General features: G+C 38.1%; 1 protein-coding gene and 1 long non-coding RNA gene across 2 annotated transcripts; both read right to left on the bottom strand.

Moving 5' to 3' along the window:
* Nucleotides 1-3,292: 3,292 nt before the first annotated feature.
* LOC140528979 (antigen-presenting glycoprotein CD1d-like) lies at nucleotides 3,293-14,716 on the bottom strand. The gene is made up of 6 exons (XM_072647344.1): nucleotides 14,519-14,716; nucleotides 13,925-14,191; nucleotides 12,798-13,067; nucleotides 5,540-5,818; nucleotides 5,166-5,259; nucleotides 3,293-4,994 (listed from the first exon to the last, which is right to left on the bottom strand). Exons 1-6 carry the CDS (start codon nucleotides 14,586-14,588, stop codon nucleotides 4,973-4,975), a joined length of 1,002 nt encoding a protein of 333 aa, XP_072503445.1. The 5' UTR covers nucleotides 14,589-14,716; the 3' UTR covers nucleotides 3,293-4,972.
* A 3,424-nt stretch (nucleotides 14,717-18,140) lies between these two features.
* LOC140528978 (uncharacterized) lies at nucleotides 18,141-22,594 on the bottom strand. The gene is made up of 2 exons (XR_011975379.1): nucleotides 21,988-22,594; nucleotides 18,141-19,386 (listed from the first exon to the last, which is right to left on the bottom strand). It is a non-coding gene; the product is annotated as an uncharacterized lncRNA (long non-coding RNA).
* Between the last annotated feature and the right edge of the window lie 767 nt (nucleotides 22,595-23,361).

The raw sequence follows: 23,361 nt of genomic DNA, 5'->3' as shown, positions 1-23,361 counted from the left end.
AGAACCAGAAGAATATTACACATAGTAACAGCCACAATGTGCAAGGTCTAATTTTGATGGACTTAGACCTTCTCAACAACGGGAGGACCTAATGCATTTCCAAAAGACTCATGACGCAAAATGCCATCCATATCCAGAGAAAGAACTATTTAGTCAAAGCACAGAATGACGCAGACTATTTTCTCTTTTGTTTTGTTTTGTTTTTCACATGGTTTCTCCCATTCCTGTAATTCTTCTATGCAACATGACTAGTGTGAAAATGTGTTTAATGGGAATGTATGTGTAGAGCCCGTATAAGATTGCATGCCATCATGGGGAGTGAGGGGAAGACAATTTAAAACTTATGGAAGTGAATGTTGAAAACTAAAAACAGATTTGGGGAAAAAATTAAAGCACATTGATGAAATCTTAAAAAGAAAAAGAAAAAACTGCCTGTTCATATCTTTTGACCATTTAACAATTGGGAAATGATCTATATTCTTATAAACTTGACAAAGTTATATATTTGAGACATGAGATCTTTATCTGAGAAACTATAAATTTTTCCCCAATTTTCTGCTTTCCTTCGAATCTTGGCTACATTGCTTTAGGGCAGCTAGATGGTTCAGTGGATAGAGCACCAGTGCAGGAGTCAGGGGGACCTGAGTTCAAATCTCACCTCAGACACTTGACACTCACTAGCTGTGTGACCTTAGGCAAGTCACTTAACCCCAATTGCCTCATCCTGGGTCATCTCCAGTCATCCCAATGAATATCTGGTCACTGAATTCAGATGGCTCTGGAGGAGAAGTGAGGCTGGTGATCTGCACAGCCTTCCCTTGCTCAAAACAAAGTCAAGTGCAAGTCATGTCATTATTTCTGATGGCATGGTCCTCTTTGGCAATGAAAGACAAACATACATTGCTTTTATTTATACAAACCTTTTTAATTTAATGTAATCAAAATGATCCATTTAACATCTTATAATTTTGTCTGTCGCTTGTTTATTCCTAAAATTCTTCTCCTATCCATAAGTCTGAAAGATATGTTCCATGTTCCTCTAATTTACTTTAAGCTCCCTTTTTATCTAGTTCATGCATTCATTTTGACCTTATCTTAGTAAATGGTGTAAGATATTTATTGTTCTATATCCAATTTCTGCCATACTGCTTTCCAGTTTTCCCAACAATTTTTTACCAAAAAAAAAAAATAAAGAATTCTTATCCCACAAACTTAAATCTTGATATTTGTCCAACATAAGATTACTATAATCATTTACTACTGTGTACTGTATATCTACTGTTCCACTGATAACCTTTTCTATTTCATAACAAGTACCATATAGTTTTGATAGCCTTATAATAGTTTAAGATCTGTTAAATTAAGTCTATTTATATTCTTGACCTTTTGTTTTTCCAAATTAATTTTCCTATTATTTTTTCTAGTTCAATAAAATTGTTTATAATTTAATTGGAATGACATTGAATAAGTAGATTATATAGAACTATTTTTATTATAATTGCCATGGCTGCCCATGAACAATTAATATTTCTCCAATTATTTAAAGCTGACTTTATTTGTATAAAAAGTGTTTTATAATTATGTTCATGTAGTTCCTGAGTTTGTCTTGGAAGATAAAGTCCCAGGTGTATTATGCTATCTATGGTTACTTTAAATGGGGTATCTCTTACTATCTCTCTTTGCTAGGCTTTGCTTATAATCAAAGTTGGTTTTCTCAATATCGTTATCATTGTATAAATTGTTCTATTTCTGTTCCACTTGCCTCTGTATATGTTCATAGAATTTCCCTTGGAATTGTCAATTTCATCATTATTTGTGGCACAATAATATTCTATTACATTCATACATCACAATTTGTGTAATCATTCCCCAATAGGCAGAGATCCCTTAATTTCAATTTTTTAGCTCCTATTAAAGAGTTGCTATGAATATGTACACTTTTATCTTTTTTTTCTTTTACCTCAATTTTCTTTAATTTCTTTAATTTCCAGGCCTAGTGGTATGCCAAGGGGCATGTATACTTTCATAATTTTCTGGACACAGTTCCAAATTGCTTTCCACAGTAGCCAAACCAATTCATAGCTCCACCAACAGGGTACTAGTGCATTTATTTTCTCATAGTTCCCCCAACATTTGTTATTTTCCTCTTTTGTCATCTTTGTCAGACTGAAAAGTGTGAGGTAAAACCTCAAAATTGCTTTAACTTGCATTTTTCTAATTATTAGAACTTTTGTCATTAGTGGGAGTTTAGATTTCTTCTTTTGAAAACCTCCTGTTATATCCTTAGAATGGCTTTAGTCTTAAATTTTTGAATCAGTTCCTAGAAAATGAGACTTCTGTCAAAGAAACTGGTTGCAAAGATTTTTTTTCTGCTACCTTTTTTCCCTCCTAATTTTTACATTAGATATATCTATGCAATAGTTTTATTTTAATTTGATCAAAATTGTCCAATTAATCTTAACCTATCACTTATTTAATCATGACTTCTCCCCCTAATTGTAGATCTGAAAAAAAAAATAATTTATACTCTAATTGTTTTTATAACATGTCCTTTTACATGTAAGTCATGTATCCATTGTACCTTATCATGTTGTACATGGCAAGGTGTGGGTCAAAACAAAAGATTTGTACCAAACTGTTGTCTAGTTTTTCCTGCAATTTTTGTCAGAGAGAGAATACCTCCTCCTCCAGTAACTAGATTCTTTGGCTTTATCATAACACCATTCTACTCTTTATTTACTTCTGTATATCATTTACCTAATCTATTCATTTGTTTTCTCTCTCTCCCCCAAATCTTTTTAATGATTACATTTAAACAAAATAAAGATTTGAGAAAAGAATGATATATTCACCAAAGGAGCTTATATAGATTTGCTCTCTAGTTTAAATTCCTATGCTTTGACTCTCCAACTATGCTTCGGATTGTCAATGTTCTAGTCAAGTACTACAGGCATTCTTTGTTTTATTGTGTTTCACTTTATTGTGCTTCACAGATACTGCAGTTTGGGGTTTTTTGTTTTGTTTTTTAACAAACTGAAGGTCTGTGGCAATCTCGGTCAAGTAAATCTATTGGCACCATTTTTCCACTAGCATGTGCTCACATAGCACCTCTGTGTCACATTTTGGTAAGTAAGAATCAATTACTGTGGCAAACATCATTGTTGTCTTATTTTAAGAAACTGCTACAGCCACCCTAACCCTCAGCAACCACAACCCGGATCAATGAGCAGCCATCAACATCAAGACAAGAAGCTCCGCTGGCAAAATGATAATGATTCACTGAGGACTCTGATGAGAGTTAGCAATTTTTAGCAAGAGTATTTTTTAATTAGAGTATATACATTGTTTCTTTAGACATAATACTATTGTACACGTAAAAGATTACAGTATAGCATAAATATAACTTTGATATGCACTGGGAAACCACAAAATTCATGTGACTCACTGTGATGGGAAGTAAAATAGGATCTTTTGCTGTTTTTGTTTTAGTATAATGAAGTTCCTCTTAGTGAATCTTGTCTTTAACAATTAAGAGTCTTTTCAAGCAGTAGAGAAACAAGAGTTTCTTTAACTAGAAACAGTATATGTATACATATACACACACACACACATATTTGTATTGTTAATTATTTTAATGTGATAAAAGATCTTCCCCACCCATTAATGGGCTTGCCCATTAAGGGGAGTTTGATTAGGGAAGATTTGTGGGAAGGCACATGCCTTTTGTTAATAAGGCACTGGTTCTGAAGGGTCATGATACCGTCTGGCTCTAAGAAAGGTATACTCTGAGTTGAAAATTTACTTTGGGACTTACTGGAAGTATTTGTTTGGCCAGATGAGGACTGGAAAGCCACTAAGGAGTCCCCCAGCTTTGAAAATCCAGATGTCAATGCTTTTCTCTCTAGTAACTGTCAGACAGTTGGACCTGTCTGTTGAATTCAGGCAGAGGAAGCCATGTCTGTTGATCTTTGATTTCTCTGTATTTTCTTTCAAGTTCAGGGTGCTGACTACCCAGAACCACATGAATGATATATGTGCATGGTTAAAGGAAGATACATGTGCTTGATTCCAGTGATTGTTAACCCCTCAAAAGTTGCCTTTCCTTTTATGAATACAGACCTAAGAACCTGTGGTAGCAGGCCCGCTCTGTGTATGTTGGGGTGCTTACTGATTCACTCACTTTGTTGCAATAGTCCAGTGCTCTACAACCAAATCCACAATATCTCTGAAGTAGATAGGTCTGTACTTGGATGGAAATGCTGTTTTTATTCCTACCAAGTAGCCATCTAGCATTCACTTATAGATCTCTAATGCAAGGAAACTCAGGACCTCCTAAGGCAGTCTCCTCCTCTTTTGGACAGATCTAATTGTCAGTAAGTTTCTCTTGAACTGAGTCAAAATCTGCCTCTTTATAGCTTCTACCCATTGCCCTTTATTCTGATTTCTGGAGTAAAGTAGTACATGTGTAATTCTTCTTCCACTTGGCCAACTTTCAAACACTTGGAAGACAGCAATCATTCCCCTCTCTAACATATAAAAGTCTTCTCTTCACTAGGCTACCTATCTTTTCTTTGGTATTCCCTTGTGCTCAGCCCCCTTTGAGATTCAAGCTCTTCAAAGGCAAGGGCCCTGTTTTATTCTTGAGTATGCTCATATGTCTAGTGTAGTGTTAGAAACACAAAATGCATTTTAAAAAATATACTGTCCAGTTAACACTCCCCCTCCATTGTACTTGGGGAAGGATCACAGGGAATGGTGTTCACAGCCAAAGTTAAAGTCAAGAGTTATTAGAGGAAAGAAAGCCAATTTTTATATCTTTGGGAGCTCACACATTACAAATACCCGCTGGAAGAAAGAGGAGAATAAGAAGGCAAAATATTCCAGACTACCATGACTCCTGGGTTAAACAAAGCTGAGTTTCTGGGATTCCAGGACTCTGACTCCAATGGAGAAACATAGTGGGAAAAGAGTGTCACAAAATGTCTTCATATGACCTGTAGGGAGAACACAGGTAAGCAACCCTATGAGTCAAGGTGAAAGTATTCTCCTGACCCTAAGCAGGAATATATATTGGTAGAAAATGTAAAGGAGAAAGGGGATTGAGAGAAAAAGAAAGTAGAAAGAAAAGTAAAGGTAATGGGGTGAGGGGAAATGCATAATCTTACCTGCGTTGATTCTTCCACCAGAGGGCTCCAAATACTAATAAAATTATGACCACAACTGAGATCCCCAGCATCAAGGGCCAGGTAGAGCTTCTGTCTAGATATGGGAGATATTAGCACATGAGGACCATAAACTTTCCTCTATCCCATCAATCCTGAGCCTACCCTATCCCTTTCCATCCTAAGTTTGTGACCTCCATCCCCTTCCCTTTTGGGCCCAAGGTCCTTTTGATCCCTCCTAGGTCCAAGTTTCCATGTTTTCCTCCCTCCTGAGTCTAGGATTCTCCATTTTCTTCTCTTCCCAGTTTTGTGACCATCCCCTTTACTCCTTTCTTCTACACTCTAGAACCACTTTCTTCCCATTCCCCATTTCTCACCCCAGTATTTGATGAGGTCCTGGCCACCGAGACTACTGTGTTCTACCCTGCAAGCCAGACCGGCTGTTTTTCCAGCTTTCACCTTGAGGATAACTTGAAGATACCATGTCCCATCTGAATTTGGCAGGAGGTCACCTGTCTGAGTTCCTGATTGTTCCTGTCCACTCTTTATCCAAGTCACCCTCACTGACTTTGGGTAGAATCCTGAGACATGACAAAGTAACTTCAGCTGCCCTGGAACAGGGGTGGAACTACTTGACAACCAAACTTCTGGCTTAACTGTAGGATAGGGAGAAGAGAGATTCATGTAAGGATTCATAAAACCACAGAATGATAGCATTTAGAGCTAGAACTGACCTTTGAGATCATCTCATAATTTTCATAGATTCAGAAACTAAAGACCAGAGAGCTAATAAGGTTTATTAAGGTCACACAGTGACTAAGGAGAGGATAAATATGATATGAAACTAGAATCCTTAAACTTCAAGCTCTTTTCACCATGCCAAGATACAAACCGTACTGTCCTCAAAACTTGTTTCTTCATTGCTCCAGCTCACACTTATCCCCCACCAACTATCCTTACTTGCCTCTTCCTCTGTTACTTAAAAAATTATGGGCACTTGGGAAAACTGGAAAGTAGGGTGGCTTTAGATCAAGTTTTATATCAACGTCTTATGACATACCACAATAAACTCAAAATGGATGTGACTTGAATACTTTTAAAGGATAATTTAATATAATTTATTTTTTATATTACTTCCAAGAATGATCCTTTGTAATGTGTTTTCAAAAGAGGATTAAGAGAAAAAATTGAGTGAAACTAATCAACATTTTTTTTAAATGTCACATAAAATGGACATGAACCCCTGCAACAAAACATGGGAAAGGTATTTTCTCAAACCCCTTTTCTGGGGTCCAGCTTGTTCCTGGATTTCACAGTATTCAGCTTGATTGCTCTTTTGTTTGTTTGTTATTTACGCTTTTCATCATTATTTATGTTGTCTTCTTGGCTCTAAACTTCACTCAACATCAGCTCATATACATGTCTATGCTTCTCTATAGATGTATCATGTTTACTGTCTCTTACAGAACAGCAATTTCTATTATATGTTTGTAACACTTTTTGTTCAGATAAGCAGCTACTTTGTTTCCAGTTCTTTGCTATTCCCAAAAATTATTGTTACAAAATATTTTGATGTATATAGAAACATTCTTTGTGTCAACTAACTCCTTAAAATAGATGCCCAGTGGTGTCAAAGGATCACTATTTGCACAATTCTAAATTCGTTTCCAGAATGGTAGGACCAGTTCATAGCTCCATAAACAATGTGTTAGAATCCTTCCACAGCCCCTCCATCGTTGACTCTTTTTATCATTTTTTTTTTTGGTCATCTCAGTTTACTAGATGTAAGGTGAAACCTCAAGATTCTTTTCATTTGTATTTATTTTATTTGGGAAAATGTTAAATATGGTTGTTAATAGTTTGCAATTCTTCTTTTGAACACTATTCACAACCTTTGACCACTTTTGTCTTAGGGAACTGCATTTGCTCTTACACATTTGTTAGTGGTCTATATATTTTGCACATCAAATCCTTATCAGATGTATACAACACACAAGCAAAAACTTTCCTCAGTCAACTTATTCTTCTTTTATCCTCCATGCGTTAATTTTATTTGTGCAAAAGCTTTTTAATTTTGAGTAATCAAATTCATCTATTTCAGCACTTAAAATTGCCACCATCCCTTTTTAGATATATGAACTATCCTCTACTCAAAGAAATGAAACTTATATGATCTTTATTTATTGTAGAATACAACATAAAGATATGCTTAAAATCTAATTTATTCTAAACTATTCTCCAGTTTTCCCAGAAATTCCTATCAAAGACAGAGCATTTTCCTATGTAATTTATGTTTGGGGGAGAATGCTGAGTTTCTGCGTTCAATAATTTCTGATTCTTCCTTGTCTACCTGGCTCCAATAATTTGTTTTAAAATGTTTTAACCCGTCGTAAGTGGTTTTGATGATTGCTATTTTGCAATAGTTGGGGGTCTAAAATCACTATTTTATTCCTACCCTTTTTCAATATTTCCCTTGATATTCTAGATCTTTTTTCTGCTCCAAGCAAATTGTGCTATTATTTTTGTCTAGTTATTATTTTGGTCTGTAAAGTAAGTATCCTTTTGGTAGTTTGATTGGTATAGCAATAAATTTATAAATTAAGTTTGGTAGTGTCACATTTATTAAATCAGTATTGCCTAGCCATGAGCACTGAATATCCTGTCAGATACATAAGCATGCCTTTGTATTCATGTATTAGATGTGCTTTCGTAGACTGATTTCTAAATATTTTATGTGTTTTGTAGTTATTTTGAATGAGAGAGACTTCCCTACCTATTACTGCCTCCTTTATTTTGTTATAATATAGAAATCCAATTATTTTGTAAGTTTATTTTGTAGCTTTCAACTTTGCTGAAGGCATTAATTATTTTAATTAGTTTCTTTGGTAAATCTTTAGATTTCCTAAACAAACCATTATTTCATCAGCAAATAGGGATAGTTTTGTCTCTTCACTGCCTATCTTTATATATTTGATATATTTGTCTTATAACTATTGCTAGCACTTCAAAAACTATTTTAAATAATAGCAGGTAAAGGAAGTAATATTTTCATCTTTTGTGCTAATTCTAGGGTTATTTGTTGGTTTTTTTAATGATTTATTAAATGAATATTCAGTTCTTCATTCTTCCTTTTTCTCTTATGTAAAGACATGTTTTAAGGATTTAATTTTTTTTCCTCTGATGATAGCTTTAGACATATCTCAAACATTCCAGTCCATTTTGTCTTATCTTTCACATTGCTATTATCTTTCACATAAACATTATTTTTTTTTTATTATTTGTTCTTTGACCCACTAGTTTTCTCGGATTTTGCTTTTAAGTTTCCTTTTAGGTACGTGTTTTCTATTGCTATTGTCATTATATTACAGCCTGTAAAAGACACATTTCACATTTATGTCTTTTTACAGTTATTTAAAGTTTCTTTGTGCCTTAACGTGCCTCTTTTTTTCTATTAAAGGTCATCTCATAACAAAAATTAGAGTAGAATCACACCAAGTACCTTTCACAGCTTTGGGTAGGAAGAAAACTTTAACCAAATAAGGGATAGAGGCAATAACAAAAGAAAAAATAGATTATGTGGAAAATGTGAAATTAAGCCCTTTTGAACAAACAAAACTAATGCACTTAAGATATGAAAGGAAACACTTAATTAGGAAAAAGTATTTATGTGAAATATCTCCCAAAGGGATTTATATCACCAAAATATAAAAGGTAACTAACAGAATTATGTTAAATTATATATAAAGTATGTTATATTTATGTTCATATATGTTAAAATTATATATAAAGTATGTTAATATTGATAAAGTTAATATTTAAGATAAATGGTCAGAGGATATGAACAAACAGTTCTCAAAAGAATAATTGTAAACTGTTAATAACAATATGGGGAAATGTTTCAAATCACTAGTAATAAGAGAAATTCAAATCAAAACAACTTAGAACTCACCTTACACCCAGGAAATTGGCAAAGTTGTTCACAAAAGATGAAAATAGTCAGTGTTGAACAGGGTTGTAAAAGAATAGGCACACTAATCCACTTTTGGTGAAGCTATGAATTGGATCAACCATTCTGGAAAGCAACTTGGAGCAATTAACAAATGTTCGTAAGAGTCTACTACATAGTAGGCACTGTACTGGGCATGCAGGGATCCAAGGATAAAGCAGAACAAGACAGTGCCAGCTCTCAAAACTTTTACATATTATAGTAGGAGATAACATGTATATCTGTTCATTGGTTACTCAATAGACATTTATTAAGCACCTACTTCGTCGGGCAACGTGCTAGAGGGCTGGGAATGCAAAAAGGGGTAAAAGATGCTCCCTGATCTCAAGAAGCTCACAGTCTAATGGGGAAGACAACACACAAATAAGGATGTACAAACAACTTACACACAGGAAATCATGAACAGAGGGATGGAATTAGAATTAGAGGGATTGGGAAAGGCTTCCTATAGAAGGTATAGTTTTGTTGGAACTTGAAGGAAGGCAAAAGATGAGAGGAAAGAGCATTCCAATCATGCGGGAATGTCCAGAGCCACCAGATGGAGCGTCTTGGTAGAACAGCAAGGGAGCTAATTTTATGGGACAGAAGAGTATGTGATTGGGAGTAAGATGTAAAAAGACTAGAAAGGTAGGGGGGACCAAGTTAGGATGAGCTCTGAATATTGCTATATATGGTGTAGATGCAGTGTATACAGAGAACAAAATAAAAATTAATTTTAGGGCCAAACCTGTGATTTCATTAGCAAAGAGAATTCATCTACTAAATTAAAATTGAAATCTATTCTTGTTGAGCACTGCCTGAGTCACTGAGATTTTAAATTACTTGCCCAGTGTTACACAATTATCCAGTAATTGTCAGAGGTAAAACTTGAACCTAGAGCTTAACTCCTAGAATAGTCTGCTGTCCCTCAGAAACTGAATGCAAAGTAGTTAACAGAAAATTGTTAAAGGGATGCTTAAGCTGGGTCCTGAAAGAACTGAGGGATTCTATGAGGTAGAGGTAAAGATCGAATGCATTTTAGATCACAGAAACAAGCAGGGTAAAACCATGGAGATAGTCAATGGCTCCATGTGGAAAAGAGTTTAACCGGACCATAAAGTACAGGAAGGAGACAAGGAGACAAGAAAATTAAGTTGAGGACAGATTGTGAAGGGTTTTAAAAGCCTAATGGAAGAGTTTGTGTTTTGTCTTAGAGACAATAGGGAACCACTGGATTAGAAAAGTAACAAGGTCAGACCTGTGTGTGAGGAAAATCACATTGGCAGTTTTGTGGAGGAGGGACTGCAGTCATGTGAAAGTTGAAGCAGGGAGACCAATTAGGTGAACATTGTAGTAATCCAGGCAGGAAAGACCAGGATCTAAAATAAGAGAGCTAGCATTTATACAAATGCTTCAAGGTCTACAAAGCAGTTTTCACATATCTCATTTTATCCTCACAACCATGGGAGAAAAGTGCTATTATTACTCTTATTTTATACATGAGGAAAATAAGGCAGACAGAAGTTAAATGATTTGTCCAGTGTTACACAGCCAGTAAATGTCTGTGGAAGGATTTGGGTTTTGGTCTCCTGACTCCAGATTCAGCTCTATATCACCTTAAATAAGGTGGCAGTTGGTATAAGTAGAGGTAAGGGGTCAGATGAGAGAGATAATGGCAGAATTTGGCAACTGATTAGATATAGGGAGGTAAGGGAAAGATTATAAATTGGACATAATTCCAATGGACCAAACCTGGGAGACTAGAAGAATGAGGGTAAGTACCTTCAACAGAAATAGGGGAATTTAGTACCAGGGTAAGTTTGGTGAGATCTGTTTTAGACACTGAATTAGAGATACCTCTGGAACTATATCTAATTTGAAAATGTTTCATAGGAAAATGCTTGGTGATGAAGAATGAGAATCAAGAGAGAGATCAGAGCTGGATATTCAACTCTGGAAATAATCAACCTGGAGTTAATCATTAAACCTATGAAAGTTGGTGAGGTCAACAAGAGAATATATAAAGAAAAGACAAAGACAAAGCCTTGGGACACATTTGCAATTAGGGAGTGTGATGTGGGTGATTAGCAACAAAGGAGGAGAAGAAATGGTTGGACAGGCAAGAGGAGAACCAGAAGAGAATAGTGTCATAAAAGACTACAAAAAAGAAAATATCCAAGAGCAAAGAGTGGTCAATAACGTCAAGTGTAACAACGATGATGGAGCCTAGCCAGTACCCCCAGCCCCAGTCTAGCCACTGCTCCCACCTCCAATATTCCACCTCCCTCACATGCCTCACTGTCTCACTAGAACAGCAAATGTGTCAACCACATCCATCTAGCTTTAGACAGGGCCACAACAGCCAGTCAAACATCTTGCCCCAGACAGGATCACAATAACCAGACAATCAGAAAGCAGCACCAACAGGACATAGAGCACAATGTTTCACCTCTAAATCACAGCCTAAATGGACACCATCACAGTAACAGCAAAGAACTGTCCTGAGATGAATTTATGATATAGAGATGCTTATTATAATATATAAATGCCTCTCAGAGGACTCTTCTTGTATTCATTCTGGGGAACCGTACACACAGCTGCACCAAGGCTAAGGCCCCTCCCATATCAATAAATCCCTCTTATATTTCAATAATCATATATTGTATAATGATATAATTGTATCTTTTGCTGTATAAAAAAATCCCTATCTTGCTCTGCTAAGCCACTGGCTCCTTCTCAGGGCCCAGCCTGCTTTCTAAGAGGTGTAACTCTTAATAAATATCTTCATTTGGGTTGAAAATGATCTGAGTCTGTGAATTCTTTCGAGATGACCCCACAACACACCTTGAACCTCAAAAAAGAGATTAAAGAACGAGTTGAAAGATGCCTTGTAATTTTGGAGAAGTTTCAGTTGAGCAAGGAGGAAGTCAGAAGCAAGGTAGTAAAGAGTTAAGAAATAAGTGAGAGGAGGAAGTAGAAACAAAGAATATAAAAAGAATTTTTCAAATGCTAAGAAGTTTCTAAAATGTTCACATCCTTTGCCCATGAGACCCTTCTGCTAGGCATAGACCTTAAGGAGGTTAATGATAAAAATGAAGACTACATATACACCTAAATATTTATAAAAGCTATTTTTTGTAGTAGCTATAACTAGGAACAGCACAGGTGGTTGTCAACTGGAAAACAGTTAAATGTAAAGGAATATTATCGCACTGTAAGAAACATTAAAAAAGATGATTGTGGAGAAAAATGAGATTTATAGGAACTGAAGGAGTAAGCAGAGCCAAAAATAATATGCACAATCACTACAAGGATGATAAAAAGAACAGCCATAAAATGAAACTAAATGCTGAGGAATAACAATGACCAAACTTCAGTCAAAGTAGAGCTATGAGAAGGCACCTCCACAACTTGGTTCGCTGCAGAGATTATTAACAGATCACTCTCTGGAAAAGGAAGGAAGAGAGACTATGTGAGAAAATAAAGTCATTTTTAAAAACAAAAATATGTAGTAAATTTTAAAATAATTTAAAAACAATGCTGGCCAAAAAAAAAATGATGGGAATTTGAGGATATGGCAGGAAACATAAGGGAATTAAATTCCAGTCTTGATGGCTGTTTTCTTGAGATTTTTGGTTCTTAGGACTGACCTTGCCGTTCAATGTCTCTCCGTCCTGTGTCTAGAAGGTCACCAACGAATTGGGGAAGGGTGTGATTGAGTAAGTTCTGTAACATGACCCGGGTACCCTGGTCCTGGTTAAGAATGCTGGAGATATTCTGAGATACACTTTCAGCCCCTGGAGCAGATTTCCATGAATCTCCTTGGAAGCTCATTAAGTCTTTTCCCTGAAATGCCACCTGGAAGAAGCCCACAGGGGATTTTTGGAAGCAACTTGCTCTCAACTGGATCACAAAAGGGTCTAAGGGTGAAAAGATGAAGGGAAGAAAGAGGAAAAAGTTTAGTTAGAGAGAGATGGAAGGAGTTGGATGTGGGGCAGGGAGATGGTGGTAGTGATGGGTGTGGGAGATAATTATAATCTCCCATCTGCACTCACAGGATTTTAATGGGGAAGAGACCCTAGAAATCATAGTCAAGCCCCTCAGATAAGGAAATGAAGGTCCATAAAAGACAAATTACTTGCTTAATGTAATAGAAGTATTCATGAGATCACAGATCTAAAGTTAGAAAAGACCTCAGATACTAACTTGTAATACCCTCCCATTTTGTAGATAAGGAGAATGGGGAGGAGAGAGGTTAAATCATCTGCCCACAATCATATATGCAGTAACCACCTAAGGTAGGATTTGAACCTCATTTCCAATTTCTTTGTCATATCATTAAGGGGACCTACAGAAAGCAGGTCTGACTTGGGAGGCAGTTAAATTCCCTTTCCACTACTCTGCAGGTAAGACTGCAATGAGGACAAAACGGTATGAAGAATGACAGGAACAGCTGCAGGGAGAGTAAAGATCAAGTGAAAGAAGATTCTCTTGGCTTCCTCCAAAGTCTAGATCGAATGAGCAATGGAGGAACCTGGGAGTTTTTTAAGTCAGGGCAGAGAATTTGTGACTGTGATTGGAGGTGTGGGGACAAGGATTCAGTGATGAAATAAAAGTCATATTTGGAGAAGGAAAGGGACTCGCGGTACAAGGGGAGAATTCAACTAGTAGTCTTGAGGGCCCACAATGCCTATCCCAAGCTCTTCCTCCCCTCCCCCCAACAAACTCCCCAGATGAAAATCATGAGCTGTGAGCATCCCAGACCCCCACGACTCACACCCCTGCCTGAAGAGCTTAACAAAGTCTTGCACATCCCGTGGAACACTGATCAGGAAGACTTCTATGATTCTCCTCAGCCATTCCCAGCGCTCTGCATCGAAATGACCCTTAGCCCAGGGACGCAGAAAGCGAATGGTTTCAGTCTGCGGGTCCCACCTGTGGGTCTCCAGATCCCCAAGCCAGCCTGAGCCCAGGCTCTGAACCCAGCTGTGATTGAAGAAAGTGGAGATAAGATGGCACTGGAAGGTGAGGGGCTCCTGGGAAGCTGTGGGGAAGGAGGATAAGAGACAGGAGGTTAAGTGGAGAAAAGGTAAAAGCAGAAAGAAACGATAAAGCGGGGCAGGGGAGGAAGCGCAGTGACTACCTGTCTCCCTATCCCCCTCCCTTCCAAAAAGGAAGCTAAGCCTGGGAAAGAGTGGTCTGCCCTGAAGTTTCCCAGTGGTATGGAAAGGTCGGGGGAGGGAGGTCCGCGATCAGGAAAAGGAATAACAATGCCCCACATATCTCTTGCCCACCCTGACCGACTCCAATCATCAGGTCCCCTCTCTGCCCTGCCTGTCCTCCTCATTGCCCCCGAGGAGTTCTTCCTTACCCAGTCCTCCTCCCCATCCCTCAGAGAGCGCGGGGAGCAGCAGCAGGAAGGCTAGACACGGCGACCGCATAGCGGCCAGGCAACTGCTCCCCAACGTTTCAGGGCTGCGAGCTTGGGTGTGCGCCACAAACCCCGCCCTACCCGGGCCTGATTTCCTTCTCCTAACGTGACCTTCAGTGAATAGTTCACACTGTTTGGTTTCCGATCTCGCGTCTTGGGGGGGGGCGGGGGGGCGGAGGGGGCGGGATAGAGGAGGAAGCGGAGAGAACGGAAAAGGAAGCTTCTTTTTCATTTTTTTTCCACAAGTACTGAGATATCAAGGAAAAGATATCAATAAAACATGTTGAACAAAAGAAAAGAAAAACCAAGCCAGCTGTCTCACTTCCAGCTACATGTCCCAAGTCTCTGCTTGGGACGTTCTCCCTGTCTCCAGGCTGGGTTCTGTCCAGTGTTGGTTTCCCTTCAAAGTTTGTCTCTCCCTCCTCCTGGGCCCCATCTTTACCTGTGCTACCCACCCCACCCCGTTGCAATTCTCATTTTCTGCCTCACCACCAGAATTCATTTCTCTTGAACTTTAGCAATCATTTATTATATTAAATTAAATCATTTATTAAAAACGTTGGTGATGCAACATGACTAATATGGAAATATGTTTACACGATTGCATGTGTATAACGTATATCAGATTACTTGCCTTCTTGGAGGGAAGACAAAAAATCTGAAACTTCACATCTTATAAAAAATAAATGTAAATACATGCAATTGGGAAAAAATAAAGTACTGCTTACAAAAGAAAGAAAGAGAGAGAGAGAAACTAACAAATAGAAACATGGTAATGTAGTGAAAAGAGCCCTAGCCTTGTCCTGAGCAGACCTAGGTTCAAGGTATTTTTTAATTTTGCTCTTTACTACTTGTGTGACGTTGGGTAAGTCATCCAATGGCCCTGGTACTGTTTCCTTAGCTATAAAATGAGTATGTTAACCTAATTGATTTCATTCCCTTCCTAAGAAGAGCCTTTGAATTCACTAGCTATGTGACCTTGAAAATGACCTTTAGCTTTTCTGACCCCAGTTTCTTCATCCTCTCTGCTCTGAATTGTCCCCCTCCTATATCTTCTAGCAAGCTGGGCCAAGGATTTGGGTCATTCTCCTAGAGGTTACCTTTTTCCAAAAAGCTCTGGAGTGTGTGTGTGTGTGTGTGTGTGTGTGTGTGTGTGTGTGTGTGTGTGTGTGTGTGTGTGTGTGTGTGTGTGTGTGTGTGTATGAGTTGTTTGGGGATTTTTTGGGGGGTGGGGGAAGTAGGAGGGGAGAAAAGAGACTGTGCTCAGCAGACCATCAGCTCAAAAAAAAGTGGCCTTCAAATCTAGTGAAATCCTTGTTCTGAGATCTGACCTTCTAAGACTTGTGAAGATATGATCCCTTGTATAGATATAAAACACTCCTTTAAAAAATTAAGAATGACTTAAATAATTGTAGAGATATTCAGGTCTCATGTCTGGGCCATGACATTGGAATAAAAAATGACTGTACTTAATTTAATTTACTGATTTACTATAATACCCAGCAAACCACATGGGAACATCGGAGTAGATTGCTTCTAAAGTCCCTTACAGATCTAAAACTCTGTGAAGTTCATAGTTAACAGGAATAATTTGATATATTGGTATACACATGAGTTTTTAAAAATTTCATAAGTTCAAGGGGGAGCTTGTCAAGGTAACTGGCAAGGTAACTTGGGGAACTTAGAGACAAGCGGAAAGATAGCTTAAACAACTAAGTCAACCAAACCACATCCTCCCTACATGTGATCTGGGAACAGACTGGGACTGTAGGCATGCATCCAGGAGGGAGAAGTTGTCTTATATTATTATGTTATAACTTTTAGAAGTTCTGTGTCGAGAGTAAGATAGTATGTATATACAGTATCCAAGCATGCCTCTCTGTTCCTCTAGGGAATCTACATTTTATCAAGGCCATGTGACTAGAACTGAATGAAATATAATAAATTCAGAGAAAAATCAGGGTTTTGCAAGGTAAGGTAGGTAGTGTAGTCAATAAAGCATTGGATTTTAAGTCAGGAAGTATTGAGTTCAAATCATGCCTCAGACTCTTTACTAGTGATGAGACCCTGGGCAAGTCACTTAACCTCTCTCCCCTGTTTCTCATGTGTAAAATGGGAATAATGATAGCATCTCTTCCCAGGGCTGTTCTGAGAATCAAATGAGATAGTACGTGTAAACGCTTTGCTATGTTTGCTATGGAATGGGGGCTCAGAATTAACCTAATTGGGCAAATGTGCATGAGTCACATCTCTTAGGCTAACATGAAAGGGATATTGTGTCATAAACATAGGAATCCAAGGCAATTTGCAGGCCTACCAATATTCTACATTTCACCTTAGCTATGAATTGCATAATAATTCAAATTAAAGTACAAAAGCAGCAGCCACTCACATGTCTACAGTTTTGGAGTCTGCTTGCAAAATACTCACAACAGTCCTTAAAAGTAAGTAATACCAGAATTATTTCACAGATGAGCAAATTGATGTTCTGCAACTGTCTTGCCCAGAATCAAAAAAGCTTAAAAATGTCTGTTGTAAAATTTGAATGTAGGTCTCTTGACATTAGAATTCTAATTATCTTCCCCCAATACCAAACCAAACTATTTACATTCACAGGACCTGAGGCAACAGTGAGACTGGCTTAGAATAAGAATGAGACCTTTGTTAGAATGAGGACCCACAAAACACACAGAAAGAGAAATATATATGAAATATCCACTAAAGCCTTGGGAATTTCTCAAAATATAAGACCTCAAAGGTGGAGGTACCCTCTGAGTAGACAAGTCTATCTTCCCATTCCATGACAACACCAATAATAAGAAGATCATAGATTTAGAAGCGGAAGGGAACTCAGAGGTCATCTATTCCAATGCCCTCATTTTATAATTGAGGAAATGAGATCCAAAGAGGTGGAAGAGACTAGAAAGCCAGGTACATCCTATCTCTGTTTCTGCTTTCCCCTCCAAAAATTATATAATAAATATAGAAATCCTCATGGGACTCCTAATCTGGTCCATCCCTTTCTCCTTCTCCCTCTTATCTCTTCTTTCTTCCCTTCCTTTCTCCTCTCCAATTCTCACACACTTACTACTGGCCTAATTCTGGAAGATTCTCAAGTCTCTTGACTTCCCTCAACCTGTTTTATCATCTATAAAATGTGGGTTACAATACTAGTGCCATTTCTGTCACAAGATTGTTCTAAGGCACACTTTAAAGAATCTGGGGGCAGAGAACGGGGAGAGAGGGAAGTTTCTGGTGTGAAACTGGTATGTAACTTAGTAAGTTCTAGAGAGCCACGGAGCACTGTGAACAAATATAGGTTCTGAAACCTTTGACACTTTCACCATCTCCTAGATACTCTTCTCTTTATGTTTGAGACATTGCTCTCTCCTGGCTCTCCTCCTGCCTATCTGACCACCCCTCAATCTCCTTTGCTGGGTCCTCAATCCAGGTCTCAGCTGCTACCTGTGTGTTTCACCAAGACAACATTCACAGCATTGATGGTGCCCATGAATATGCCAGTATAGTTCTGAATCACAAAATATAATAGACTTTCCATATAGAAGGCAGAAGAAAAACATTTATTCAGACACCAGGAAGACAAATCCCAATACCAGAAACCCAAATCCATCATAGTAACCAAGAAGTCAATACACATTAGCACTGCAGGGGACAACGCCATTCCCAAGCCTTCGCCCCACCCCCCACCCCACACTGGGGCCTTCCTACAAGCAAACACTCACAATACTAGCTGTGCCTGCCTGTGTCCTCTCTCCCTCTGCTCTAACTTCTCTCACCAACGTCCTCCCAGCTCTGTTCCATCTTTCCTATTCCACCAATTCAGCAAGCTTCTCCCACTACATGTGACTTTGGCTTCCATGTGATTTAAGCAGGTCACATGAGCCTATTAATGGATGGGAAAGATTTTCAAATTAAGCAAAAATACATTAACAGTGCACTGTGGGTAACTCCAAGGCTCTGTCCCCAACCTTCTTCTCTTCTCCCATCTTTGCTTGATAATCTCCTCATCTCCTATGACTCCAATCAGCATATCTATATAAATGACTCTCAAATCTATTTATCTAGTCCTGATCTTCTATTGGGGATAGCTAGGTGGTACAGTTGAAGAGAGAGAGATGAAAGAGCTGGTTCAAAATGTGAGTGAATTCACTTAGACCTTTTCTGTAACCATTGGGAGCTTTATTGACACAAAAACAGTGGGTCTGAGATTTAGCAAGGAGCTAAACAAAGGCAATGATGTAGGAAAAGGACCAGGCTTATATAGGATGATTTTAGGCTTTCCTTATAGGGGTTAGAGATTTAGGGTAAGTCTTGCAAGATAAAGGCATAGGGTGAGGACTATGAATCTCACAAAATAAGGAAATCCCATTTCCCAGGATGAGGGGTAGGGATGGGGAATTTTATATTCTCCTCAGGATGAGGGATGGAGACAGGAAATCTTATGGTCCAGGATAAGGGGAAGATGTGATAAGGGGAGACTGTAGGGCACCAAGGTCTTCACAAAGTCGATCAATATTATTTTAACTCTTAGGGCACTGTTTCTATCCACATCATTTCCCCACTCAACAGCTAGGTACTAGAACTCTTTCGGGTGAAAAGGGGGGAAAGTCGTTGTCTTCAGTAGCTGCTTCCTGCTGAACGGGGTGAAGAGTCCACTTCAGGGGCCAGAATAGGTTGGGGGGAGGTGATCAGCCTAGGATGCAGAATGCAGTGCCAACTGAGTCCAGGGTGGAGAGAGGCAAGCCACTTGGTGACATCAAGGGCAGGGGTTGGTACCCTAAAAGTTGCTGTGGGTGAGAAGACACAAATCGAACCAGGAGGTTAAACAAGCACAAACTAAGTATAAGAGCAAGTAAAATGACCAATAACAGGGTCACAATGAGGGGAAAGAAGGGAGAGAAACCATGACCCCCAGGAGGAGGTAGGGGGAGATATCAGGCTGGAGTGGATGTCTTACATCCAAGAAACTCTACACATGTAAATATAAGTAACAACACTTTGCAGGTAGAACCTTTCCACACTTGAGCTTAATAGTTATACAGATGAATTTACTTATAAGAGACTGACTTTAACTCCAGTTATCATGAAAGACTTAGGAGAATCTATAAGTAATCAGTTCCAAAACAGTGCGTATCAGGAAGATGCTTATAATAAAACATGTTTGTACCACAGAACACACAATATAAACAGGTATTATTTCTACAATGGTAACAAACTTTGAATGAAGTTGACTTTTCCATTAATACAAAAATATTCCATATTACCTCCCTCTAAGAAAATTGCACTGAAACGCTTTTCCTCAAACTGAAGATGTTTTTGATCTAGTTTCAGTAATTAATAGAATAACAGCTAGGTCCCTCAATCTGTTGTACTAATACACAATTATTAAAGACCTTATTTCATATGTACATATATCTAATAATAGGCAGATGACTAGGCCAAATACCTATTTATTAAGTTGTTTAAGGATATAAAAAGGAATATAATCTTAGACTGAATAGCCCAGAGCTTAAACACACACTTTAACGTAGTAGCTCAGATATATCCCAGCCTTAAGTCTATGGGATAATGATTCAACATTGTGTCTGTACCTTCTTTTCACAAACTTCTTTTCCCTTTGTCTAATTATTTCCATATCGTTCAGAAAGATTGTTCTAATGCAGGGATTTAATTCTTCACATGGCTATGAAGAAGTACTAATTTACCCAACTAGACTATAGAATAACTACCCATTTAGACTGACCCCTTGCCTTGATGACAGAAATTTGCCATAAAAAGGAAAAGCAAGGACATGACTAGATAGAACATCACAGTTCTGCAAACATGTAGTATCAATTCCACCTCATAGTCAGACTCAGAAATACTCAGATGGGAAACATTTCTTTTCAAAGAAATGCAATAGGAAAACTGAGCCAAGAGGATCCCATCCTAGGAAAAGACTAGAATTGTCCTCTCACTTGTTCCAGAGGAAGATCTCCACCTATAATGGTCTCTGAGTAGCTTGTGGCATTTCTCTCAGATGGTAGATTGACTATTGATAGATTTTTATGATCTATCAGATAACTCAAAACATAGTTCATTATAGTCCCAAAAGCTTTTACCTCAGATGGCAAGTTCCACTAATCAAAAATTTACCAGGACTCACATCTCAAATTTTAAATTAGTCCCGATGCAAAAGCCGATTACTAGAGATCATTTGTATGTATTTTCAAATTCTTACCAAAATAAGTTTCTTCTTTAGGAACTTTAGCAACATCAAGCAAATTCCTTAGAGTTGTTGGGGCTGTACTTTTTCCTTTCTACACATATGTACACAGTGTACCAGCTTTAGGTTTTAGCATTAAAACTGTAACTGGCAAACTGAAAACTTTCATAAGTGAGAACCAAATTGTTTTAGCTGTAAACACAAACAATAAACTTCAGATGACATCAGTTGCATTTCCAGATCATATAAAAATTATAAGGATGGGCTATTTTACCAAGTGCAGACAGTGACTGACTGACTTCTTTTTCTTGGCCCATCCTCCTTCACTCACTCTCTTGACTCAAGGGAAGGAAGTGGGATAAGAGAGTGACTAGGGTTGTAAGGAGGTGTTTCAAAACTCCTTAATAAGTTTCAAAATCCCTTAATGATCAATAACAAAACTTCCAGAATATGTTAAGATTCTAACTTTTCACTTTTATGTTCACCCCTTAAAAATTTAGAGTGGGGCATTGAACCTTTTAGTCTGACATTCACAAGAGTGGGCTTTCTCAGGATACCTGAAGCATGAACCAATGATTGTTTCTCTGAAAGCACCTATTTAAGGACACAACAAACCTAGGAGGGAAATTTAGAAAACTCACAGTCGGTTTGAATATAATTGTTATCCGTATCAAGCAATTGAAACAAATTAGCTTGCAAATAGAATTTAGCAGGCCTTTAGAATCACACAAAGAGATTTAGAAAAGCAATTCTTTGTAAAAAGTATTTCCCTTTCGAAAAAAGCTCACAATTCATCCCAAAGCTAAAAGGGATAAGGACTAAATTTTCATGAAGTAAATTAGTTGGAAACCTTGAAGACTGGGATTTATGGAAATCAAGTTGGTGCAAAATATCTTTTTAAGTATCACAAATCCCCAAAATGCCATAAGACCAAAACTCTCAGTAATCACAAATTCCTAAATACCAAAAGGTGTTTTATCTTGGGGAGGGAGTTCAGTTTTTTTTTTCTTAAGGCAAGAACATACGCAATCAAACTGGCCTTATCACGATAAGTGTACCAGGCCTTTAAAATTTCTCTCAGAAGGAACTCTACTACATAGAAGACTACTCAGGCTTGATTAGATTTTATGAGTAGATGATTCCAAAATTCTGGTAGTTAAGAATCTCATAATCTGATAATTACCTGTTGACCTGAAAACTTGTTGAAGAAAAGGCAACATGGCTAAATGCATACATTTTATGATTTAATTAATTAATTGATCAATTCCCCATAAAGAAAACAGTTACATAATGCATTATGGAGCCAGAAATGTTCTGGCTACCCAGTGCAGAAATCTTCTGGCTTATGTACATTTTGCCGTGAGAAAGGAACTCTCCCAGTTGAACAAATCATAAATTTAGTAAGACAAGACAATTAACAAAGCAATGTCAATCAAATGTTGGGATTCCAAGCTGGGTAAACATATGTCTTGGTGACAAGGAAGGAAATCCCACCACAGATAACTGACACAGGAAGGGGCAAACAATGTTCAATAGAAATTATGACCTAAGATGTTTATATTTTCTTTACCATTAATACGCCATAACATAGTATGTGTCTATAGATAATAAGATACAAAGGAAAGACCCATTATTCAAGATATGTCATAGGTTAAAGGTCTCCAAGGAATGCAGAGTCAGCTTTGGCTGGCTTTTGCTGACATAGGAAGAGGCATTCTCTGAGTTTGCTTCAGAGAGAACAAAGAGATTATTCCAAAATTTTATATTAAACATTATCATACCTAATAACATCTAGATTATAAGGGAAATTGCTTTTCTAACATAGGTAATACAAAATTATACAATAAGAAAATGCAAATCAAATCTGGATTCATAATCACTAGTGGCAACATTTTAACTTCTAAGGCCCAATACTGAGCACTTTAAAAGAAAATATTATTATCCATAAATTCACATTTTTGCTAACCGAGGGGGAACTCTCAGGGAAGTCCTGCTGAGTCCAGCTGCAAGGATCTGGTGGCCAGCAGGCCAGGAGAGAAGGGAAATCCTGTAGGCATGGGTGTGGGGACAGGGAGTATTGGGGTACAGAGGGAAGGGAGCACCTGCAGTTTTCCCAGTTCCCTAGCGATGAGAAAAATGAGGGAATTGGACTTACCCTTCCAGACAGGGCTTTGGAAGGTGTGCCAAGGCCCATGGTCTCCAACCACTGGACCCAGAGCCTTCCAGGGTTGGCTGGAGAGGAGCTGTAGTTGGTTGTCTCTTTTACCTTTGAGACTTAACTGACTAGAAAATGCAAATCCCTCAAGGAGGGGAAGAAAGGGTTAGGGACAGAGAGAAGGCTTACATCTAGGCAGTAAACCAGGTGCACAGACCCCCAGAACAAAGAGATCCTGAAACTGGGGTGCAGGGTCCCCCAAAGAAAACCAGGTGCAAAACCCACCTACTCACCTCCCTCAACATCCCATGGGGGAGGGGAAGGAACAACAGGGTAAACCAAGGTGCTGCTTCATTATTTTTAGAAATCTTTTTTAATTTCATTTCAGAGACCAAAGACGAA

The sequence above is a fragment of the Notamacropus eugenii genome, chromosome 2 (genome assembly GCF_028372415.1).
Source record: "Notamacropus eugenii isolate mMacEug1 chromosome 2, mMacEug1.pri_v2, whole genome shotgun sequence".
NCBI lineage: Eukaryota > Metazoa > Chordata > Mammalia > Diprotodontia > Macropodidae > Notamacropus > Notamacropus eugenii.
Note: the sequence above shows the minus strand (reverse complement) of the source record. Positions and strands in the feature narration are given on the sequence as shown.

Excerpts from the sequence above, each read along its gene's own strand:
- LOC140528979 (XM_072647344.1), bottom strand. The coding sequence starts at position 14,588 with ATGCGGTCGCCGTGTCTAGCCTTCCTGCTGCTGCTCCCCGCGCTCTCT. Across the intron at positions 14,192-14,518 it reads GGGATGGGGAGGAGGACTGG|CTTCCCAGGAGCCCCTCACC; the intron begins GTAAGGAAGAAC and ends CCTTCCCCACAG. Across the intron at positions 5,819-12,797 it reads GAGAGACATTGAACGGCAAG|TTAAGCCAGAAGTTTGGTTG; the intron begins GTCAGTCCTAAG and ends CCTATCCTACAG.